At 38.5% G+C, this 9,563-nt stretch overlaps 1 protein-coding gene across 2 annotated transcripts in view; it reads right to left on the reverse strand.

The window, feature by feature from the left end:
• The window catches only part of LOC150089690 (TNF receptor-associated factor 5-like), a 146,865-nt gene extending 137,619 nt beyond the window's left edge, over positions 1-9,246 (reverse strand). For both annotated transcript variants that reach the window (XM_090368736.1, XM_090368735.1), the window contains exon 1: positions 8,816-9,246. In XM_090368736.1, the coding sequence (XP_090224862.1) occupies positions 8,816-9,031 (216 nt within the window). In that variant the 5' untranslated portion in view covers positions 9,032-9,246. The remainder of the gene's footprint in view (positions 1-8,815) is intronic.
• Positions 9,247-9,563: the final 317 nt, after the last annotated feature.

A 9,563-nucleotide genomic window follows, 5' to 3' on the forward strand; every position in this document is an offset into this window, starting at 1 on the left:
TGAACCCCGGTCACTTAAGGCACGTGTACTTATGCACCTGCGCGCTTGACCACTCGGCTACGGCAGCCGTAGTAGCAGCAAATGATGCAAAAAGCAAGCTTATATACCATCGGCCAACAAAAAAAAAAAAAAACAGTTCACCAATCCATACATTCCAAGAATTTGTCTAGTTCTTCCTTGAATTTATTCATTCAAGGAAGCAATGTTGTGGAAGTGGAACCCATCCACAACAACAACAACAGATGGAAGCCTGTTCCAACAATCAACCACCCGCTGACTGAATGCGAACTTCCGCACATCTGTCCTGCAACCATCCTTCCTCAACTTGAATTTATGCCCCCTCATGTGTGTGTAGTCTCAGAAAGTGAAAGAATACCATTAATATTCAGCTTACTCAATCCATTCAAGGCTTTAAACACCTCAATCAGATCTCTCCGCAGGTGCCTGGTCTCGAGACGCTGCAATTTTCAGAACTGAAGCCTTTCTAGGTAGCAGCACCCTTCTGCTCCCTTCACCAATATGGTTGCCCTTCTCTGCACCCGCTCCAACAGATCCACATCCTTCCTAAAATGAGTCCTCCAGCCCTGTATACAGACTCAAGATGCATCCTAACCAAGGCCTTATACAAAGGGATAAACACCTCCTTATCCCTGCTAGCAGTTTCTGCATGTCATTGACAAAACCTCATGAGCTGTCCTGGCCGCATGTCTGCACTGCTCAGAGAATTTCAATTACCCTCAGGTCTTTTTCATCCTCCACTATCCCGAGTGTAGTACCACACAGTTGATAAGCTACTCTACGGTTACTGCTATCTATGTGTAGTACCATGCATTTGTCAATGTTAAATTACCAATTTAACATTGACATCTACCAAAAATTTAAAAATGTTAAATTTTTGCTAGATCTTGTTACAGTAGCTCACCCCAATGACTGCCATTGACCACTCTGCCAACCTTGGTATAATCTGCAAATTTGGACATTAAGCCTGATATACCTTCATCATTATCATTGATAAATATTGAAAATAACAATGGACTCAGCACTGAACCATGGGAAACTTCACTAATAACATTAGTCCACGAAGAACAGTGCCCATTGATAGCCACTCTCTGTGTTCTTCCACTTAACTATCCCTTTATCCATGGCAGTAACTTGCCCTTAATGCCACATTGCTCCGGTTTCTTCAGCAGTCTTTTATGTGCAATGGTATCAAAAGCCTTCCTGAACCCCAAATATATGATGTCAAAATTGTTTTTTGCATCCAATTCCTTGAATCATAGTAACCTGTTCAGATTGGTTAGACAAGACACTCCTTGACAAATCCATGCTGTGATTGCAGTATAATAGCATGGCTGTCTAAATGGTCCTGCATTGTTTCTTTAACTAGTGGTTCCGTTATTTTCTTTGGAACAGACGTTAAGCCGACAATTCTGTAATTACTCGTGTCGCCTTTTGATTCCTCTTTATAAATTCCTCTTTAGCGATATTATCACTTCTCCAATTCACAGGGAGACCTCCCCTGAATCCAAGGATGCTCTTATAATTGTGGCTAAGGGTTTGCTTTCCTCCATTGCTTCCGCTCTTAATATAATTGGATAGATTCCATCCGCCCCAGTTGCCTTTTTTATGTCCATCCTCAACAATTTCTCCTCCCCTTTCCTTTCAGTTATCACAAAGTCATTTAGCTCATCGTTGGAGTTTGATAAACTTCTGCCATCCCCTTCCTTAAAGATTTTCTCATGTGCGAATTACATATTCGTATTCAAAGCACAGCTACTACGAGTTAACACGAAGATTACCACGCATTCCCACTCTGACATGAAGTTCTCTGAGAAGTACAGACGGGCTGTTAGAATAGCTCATGGGATTCTCTTAAATAGCACACAGGAATTTTTCCGGCAGGGACAGGGATGTTTATCCCGTTGTATAAGGCAATGGTTAGGCTGCATATTGAGTACTGCATACAGGTTTGGAAGCCTCGTATTAGGAAGAATGTGGATCTGTTAGAACAAAAGGGAACTCTTATCAAACAAAGGCACTCTTATCAGACACCTGCATGTTTCAGACCTTAAATGTTTACGTGTTTAGTGTTTTAAATGGATTGAGTAAGCTAAATGCTGATGGCAGCCTTGCTCTTCTCGGACGAAATATATACGTAAATTTAAATTGGAAACGGATGATTTTAGGATATATTATATTTATCATATTATCCAACATTCTATTACTCGATCTGGCTTTCAGCCAGATCGAGTAATAGGATGTTGGAACGAACTTTCATCTGGTGTTGTGGAAGTGGAAACTAAATAAATTAAAGGAATAGGTAATTTATTTAAAAGAATGGATAAATGAAGTTTGTGGTTTTTGTTTTTTTTTTTTTTTTCTTTTCTTTCTTTTTATTGGCTGATGCTGTATAAGCTAACCTCTTGGCATCATTTGCCAATACTAATACCATTAGATGTCATTCCAATGAAAACACTGAGCTGCTCTAGTTCAGGATAGGTAAAAACAGCATATTATATCTCAGGCTACAATACACTATACTGTGATACCGCAAGTATGAAAAGTTAATGTCGTTCACCGCTTATATCAAAATTAGTAAAAAAGGAATTTTTACTGTAATAACTTTCAATCAAGAAATCATCTTAAAACTAACATCTTTCAAGAATCTTATTTTTTTAAATTTGGAACTACCTTAAAACAAATACCTTTCTGTACCAATAACAATAACAAATTCCGATAAGGGTTATCTACAACCACACAACTCAAAGATAACACCGAAAAATTCGTTCTTATCTACAAGATGACTAAAAAGGAAAAAACTGTTTTTATATAAAAGTTACGCATTGTTTCATAAGATTATATCTGAAGAAAGAAATAATGAAAAAGGAATTATATCAAAAATTATTCATTGAAACCATAACTAGAAAGAAAGCTGAACTTGCATAGTTTGTATGAACGTTATCAGACGACTCGTATTATTGGAATATTACAAAAATGTAACTAGTTAAAATGTTATTTTTAAAAATAACTGAATCATTTATAATGCCAAATATTAACAAGAATTTCTAATTATAGAACTAACGGAACTTACTTTCCAAGTCTTTCAATATAGTGAATAATGGTGACAATTTCAAACTTGTTCAAATACATAAATAAAAATATCACTGCAAAATATCTTAGTAATGCCCTCTCCCGACAAGTACGTAATGTAAATTAGCTTAAACTGGATTATAAACACGAATCCTAAAAAAAAAAATTGGACAGAGGCTTTATATACACTGCCCTACCATTAATATGCGGACACCCCTCCATGGATGGGGAAACAGGTCCTATGCATGCAACACGTCACAGAACCTGCTATAAATATGCACACTAGGCTTCGAACAGACAATTGCAAAAGTGGGCATGCAAGATGACACGTTCAACATTGCGTCGTGATGACACAATTAACAGACTTCCAACGTGGAATGATAATAGGATGCCACATAAGCAAGCGTTCTTTACGAAACATCGCAGTCACTCTGGGGATCCCTAGGTCAACGGTTAGTGACGTCATATGCAAATGGGGCAGAATCTGCCAAAAAAAACGGCCTGGTAAACCCCGAAAACTAACAGAACGGGAAAAGAGAATTCTGCGAAGCAGCAAATCGTAATTTACCATTGTCTCAACTCACACCAACCCTCTGTGAGAGTATTGGGACAAATGTCAGCACTAGTACAATACAAAGGACACTCCATGATATGGGTTACAATGGTAGTGCAGTTGTTCACAAGCCATTGATCATCTCAATAAATGCTAGATGCCGGTTAACATGGTGTAAGGAGCGCGAATCCTGGACTGTAGAGCAGTGGAAAACAGTCCTACGGACAGACGAGTCGAGGTTCGCACTCTTCCAGTCTGATGGCCGTTCCTGGGTGTGGCGAATGCCAGGAGAACAGTTTCTTCCTGATTGTATACTCCCAATAATGAAGTTTAGTGGAGGCAGTGTCATGGAATGGGGCTCCTTTCATGGTTTAGCTTGGGCTCATTAGCCGTTATGAACAAAACCATGAATGCTGTGAAATACCAGGTCATCCTGGACAATTATACACTTCCAACATTATGCATTACACTAGCAATACTTCGGGGAAGGCCCATACCTGAATTAGCATACCTAACAACGCGTCATGCCATACTGCTCGTAATAGAGTGGTTTGAGGATATGGGTGTGGAAAAGTTGGATTGGCCAGCCCAGAGTCTGATCTAAACCCTATCGAGCATCTTTGGGGTGTATTGAATAGTCGGGTATCGCCCAAAGAACAAGGCCGAACTGGTGGCTGCGTTAAAGGCGAGTGGAGGAACATATCACGTGACATTAATAAAAAGCTGGTTGAGAGTATGCCGCGAAGATTGAAGGCCGTCATAAAGGGAAAAGGTTTAACAGCACAAAATATTAAATGATACAATAAAAGCTCTTTTTTTTTTTTTTTTTTGTCTAAAGGCGGGTGTTCGGATATTAATGGTAGAGCAGTTTATTTATACACGGCGATTCGATAAACTTGCTTTCCATTTCTGTAAATAGACTAGTTTCTGAGACTAGAAACTTAAATAGTTTCTGAGATCCTTTTCACTGAGTTTTGAGTTAGTCAGTCTCAAGAGGAGATATGGGGTTTCCTCGTGAATTATTCCGAGATTTTTCTATCCCGAAAATAGCTAAACTGCTGAAACTAATTAACTTAACATTAACTTAATCGTGGAGCGTAAAAGGCCCATAAAAGTTCCTCGTCATTCCCAGTACAGTATAGAACAAGGAAAGTTCTTAGTTTGTAAATTCAGTTTTCCATTTACCAGCTGTCCACAGCGTTTCGAATGGAAAAATTTCGATAAATTTTCGACAGCTGGTATTATTAAAAATTTTCGGTAAATTTATGGAAATCTTTTACCACTCCCCAGACGGCTGTTTTAGTAATGACTGGCGCCTCAGGTTCCAGTCATTACTAAAACAGCCGTCTGGGGAGTGGTAAAAGATTTCCATAAATTTATCGAAAATTTGTAATAATAATAATCTATCTTTCAATAGCCCGATTCGTTTGTATTTGTGGTTTCGTAGGGCTTAATGCCGAAAGATAAACAGGATAGTCAACACACTTCTCTTCTGTGAATGACATGTTCACATTAACTGTGTGTATTTGAATAAAAAATGTCACATTGTTCTAGACTGTTATTCACATCTATGATGGTTCTAAATCGTTTTCGGCAAAATCCAAGCAAAAGTAAACGGAGACCGTGCCATAGACATTCCTGTGTCGTTTGGTGAATGGCGTCGGCAACTTGGTTGGGCACACTTCTTATCTTATTCTTTCTGTATTTCGTGTTCACTTCAAATCCTTTTATAGCAATCCATAAAATCTACGATAACCTTTCTTTACATGCAACATAAAAGGTTAGGTCACCTAATGGCTTATTTCATTTGTTTTTTGAAGGTCAGGTTTATTTATTTCCTATATAGAAAACTCACTTAAAGTAATCTCACTTATACGTGTATGAAAGGGCAAGTTTCGTTTAGACTTAGAGCGCTGCCATGAATAAAATGTAATACAAAAAAAAAAAAAAGAGAAAAAAGTTATTTATAATTTTACTACGTTACATCTGCACTGGAATATATCGTTATTAAACAATTAGAGTATGATTTACAGACAGTATTAGAAACCAGTGAGTGATAGAATGGTAAATATACACATTAATGAGGTTGATTGCCAACCAGCAGTCTGTGCAAGTTCTCAGATTATTTTTTTGTTGTTGATTTTTTTTTTTATTTAACAGCACCGGAGCTTATCGCTCACCAATTGTGTATTATTTGTGTACAAGTGCGTATTTACAGGGCGGGTTTCAAATTGTGCGTTCTGAAAAATGCGGAATAACCCACGGGGAAACCCCTACTTTCTCCGCCTGAGACTGGCTAACTACAGCCTAGATTGGAGCTGTAGTTAGCCAGTGTTTCCCGCCAAAGGAAAATAATTCAAAAACAGGTCTAGCGGAAGGCCTACTACTCCATTTTGCCGTCCTGAGAACTAGCGTCTGGATGTGATTCTTTCCAGTCTTCCATGTTAAAACAGCCCTCTTCCACAGCCAGTGATAAGCAGCTAATGGAAAGGTTTCATCAGAGGACTATTCACCACAATTGCCACTCTTTGTTGTGAGCATCGACAGTGTTATGGTTTATCGTGTATTAAGTACATCTATTCTCAGGCCGACTTGCATATTCTGAGGGCCGAAAAATTGAAAAATTCAAGGAGAAAAGGCCTAGTCTCTCTGAGATCGGCTAACTACTGCCTCGACTGAAAAAGCCTTTAAGAATTCCTTCAGAGTCCGACCGGGTTTACATGTCCAAAATCTTAATTTTAATAGTTCATATTATGGAAATTGCAATGATTTAAGTATTTCAGGTATTATTTTTACTTGTACATTGTAGCTACATATTAAAAAGTCAATGCAAGATTCAGATAAGCTGGAGGCCTGGTGCACATATTTTTAGAGAATATTTCATAAACGGTTGTCATATGCACAGGCTCACAGAGTATTTTAGTATACATGGAACATGGCGATAATTACTCTAAATGAAATTCAATCAAAAGCTAAAAAAAAAACTATTTTTCACAACAATTGGATTAGTTATTGGAGAAATGACGCGTATTGATTGTTTTACTATTTATTTTAGCCGCCACAATAGTAAATTATGTTTCCTATTTTAAACAAACACTTGCACATGTAATCAGGTTCATACCTGTTATATGTTAAATAAATTTATGTCAGGGAGAGTCGGTGATTTTCATACGTTCAACGTTTAAATTATTATGCAAATGTTTATAAACTTGATCTCTAATGTCTCTAACTAGATTATAAACCCTTCTGATCTGCGAACTGCATCGTGTACATATTCTATGCGTTCAATACACGAGTACACTGTACTGGCACTAATAACACAAACTGATAGATTATCTTTAATCGAATTGGGACGATAAACAGTTTACTCAGTTCGGAAATGACAACCTGTTTATAAAGTGATTAAATCCTTCCTCCCCTCCCCACAAACCTAAATCTGGGATATTCTTATTATTCATTATTATTTTTTTTTTTTTTTTTTAGGTAGAATCATAGCTAAGCTTCAACAGTTGTCATTTTGTAACGTACTGCAGTCATTTCCCATTTCGGAATTTTATTTCCTCAATTCTTGTTGGTATTGCAATCAGTGGCTAAAATCGAGGGGTTTTGCGGAATTTGGGAGTGATTAACGCCCTCGTCGAATATTATTAACATACACTATGTTTGCGCTTCAGTGCGTCGTGGTTTGAAACCCCCTCATTGCGACAAAGTTTGATTGCAGTTTGGATGTAACGTCAAATAGAAAAGGGAGAGGGGAATCTTCCAGACTGCAATTCGCAAAAATAAGTAGAAAATGCGTCTGCTTTCCTGGTTACTTTATCCTCTTACGAAATACCCCACCTGTGTGAACACGTGTGCCGGCTATTTCTCATAACTACGTCGCAGTTTAGACGCATTCCAACATGAATATCGCTTGGTGAAATAGGATGCGAAGTCTGGGGCCAGATGACGATTGGAAATATCACGTTTTAACTTTGTATGAATACGAAAATGTGTTTAAAACGATACGTGCAGGATTACAGCAATCTTCTTCTGAATACGGGATACCATTAAATTAGATAAAAAATAAATTATAAGTCGAAAAGGTTTAAAAGGTTGGCTCGTGTCCAAAACATCAGCTAGGATGTTTTCCAACTTTGGACAAACCGAAATTGAACAAACTGGAACTACCTTTCGTCATTCAAAAGTATCGATGAGCCAGAAGCATGTAAACGAAGACTAGGTGTGTCCCAGATAAAATAAAGTTTTCCTGTCGACAAATCTTATTGATCAACTAGTTGAAACTCGGTTTAAATTAATTAGCTACTTTCACAGTTGGCTAGTATTATAAATAAATAAATTTCTGTTTATACTCCGCAAGACAGCGAAAATGTAAGAACATCAAAGTTATCCGCATGGTTAACTCAAATGCGTGTACTACTGTACCCTCCTTTTTGACCATTCGACTACTGCAGCCGTTTGTATGGAAAATAACAATCACGTTTACACTTATTAATATATTCATTCATGAACAACTAATAATCGATGGAATTCATTTTTATGCATATCTCTTAGGCCACCAAATTAGGGCTACTGGCATAATTAAATAACAGACTTTAATATAAAAATCACACCGTCCCTCATACAAGCAAGAATATATTACAGAATAGAATAGAATCTTTAACTGCACGAAAAAGGGGCTCACATCTGGTGAGTATGGGCTTGGCACACCTAGGGCGCTCACCTGGATATCATCATTCTTCTCTTTCTTGGTGATTCCCTGCTACTTTTTCTCTTTCTCTCTCTCTCTCTCTCTCAGGGTAACTCGGAAATTTTTTTTTGGCTGGTGCAGCATAAGCCTCAGGCTTCCTTGCACTATATGGCTAGTAATAATAATAATAAAAGATGTACACGATTAATTTTTGTAATATTTAATTAATAAATAATTAATAATCACTTATTAAATCGGTTTACCACACGCAAGATGCCCCACCCCCGGTACAGCCATCTGACTAGGAGGGTTTTACAAATATAGGATATACGAATATAGAAAATAATTATATAAAATAATATTCAATATAAAGTTATATAAAATTAGAATACTTAAAGTTTAATATTAAAATAATTTATATATATTTGTTCCAATGCGACCAGTAAGAAAGTGGGACAGACGAAAACATTTATCACACTTACTTCGCTCCTGTCCACGGTCTGCAGGTCAACAGGGCAGCGGAACGTCGCTGTCTTTTCGGCAGTAGTGGAAGTGATGCAGCGGGAGCAAAAGCCGTGACCACAGCGCGCCCGAAAGAGAGCTGTCTTCACCGCGTGACACCGACGACACTTGAACGCGCCGGGGCACGGATGGGTAAACTCAACTACTTCTAAATGTAACGCGCGGGTGTCGTCCATCTGCAGTAGTCGCACGGGACGAAATTGGCGCGAAGTCGCGCAACTTGACTCTACAGCGTTTCTTTGCAATTGTATGAACGAAACCTCAGATAAACATCGACTGCGATCTCGGTCGCCTTATCAAGAAACCACATCGTATGCGGTGTACACTCATCGATAAGGCGAAAGCTCTAGACTTTAGCCAGGTAAACTCAAACAGTACGGTACCGCGTGAATACCTGGCGAACGGCGTGATACGCGCTAGCCTCGCAACAGCTCTACACCTACATGACACGTGCTCGCGCATGACAAGTTAGAGGAACCGCCAAGAACGTTCCAGTTTAAATGTTTTCACCGACCACTAAACAATGGCGAGATAGCGACTGAAAAACATGCGGCAGGTATTCACTTGGAAGACCGACGCCTATTTCGTCCCGTAAAGAAGAGAGCCGGTCGTTGACTTTGAAATGACCTTTTGTCTCCACGAGCCGTGAAGTGCTCTGTTCGGCTGAGATCCCTCAAAACCTCTAATTGATGCTACTTGTTGCTGGAG

Source organism: Mastigoproctus giganteus, chromosome 2 (genome assembly GCF_048544385.1).
Source record: "Mastigoproctus giganteus isolate SK-2022 chromosome 2, ASM4854438v1, whole genome shotgun sequence".
In the NCBI taxonomy this organism is placed as follows: Eukaryota; Metazoa; Arthropoda; class Arachnida; order Uropygi; family Thelyphonidae; genus Mastigoproctus; species Mastigoproctus giganteus.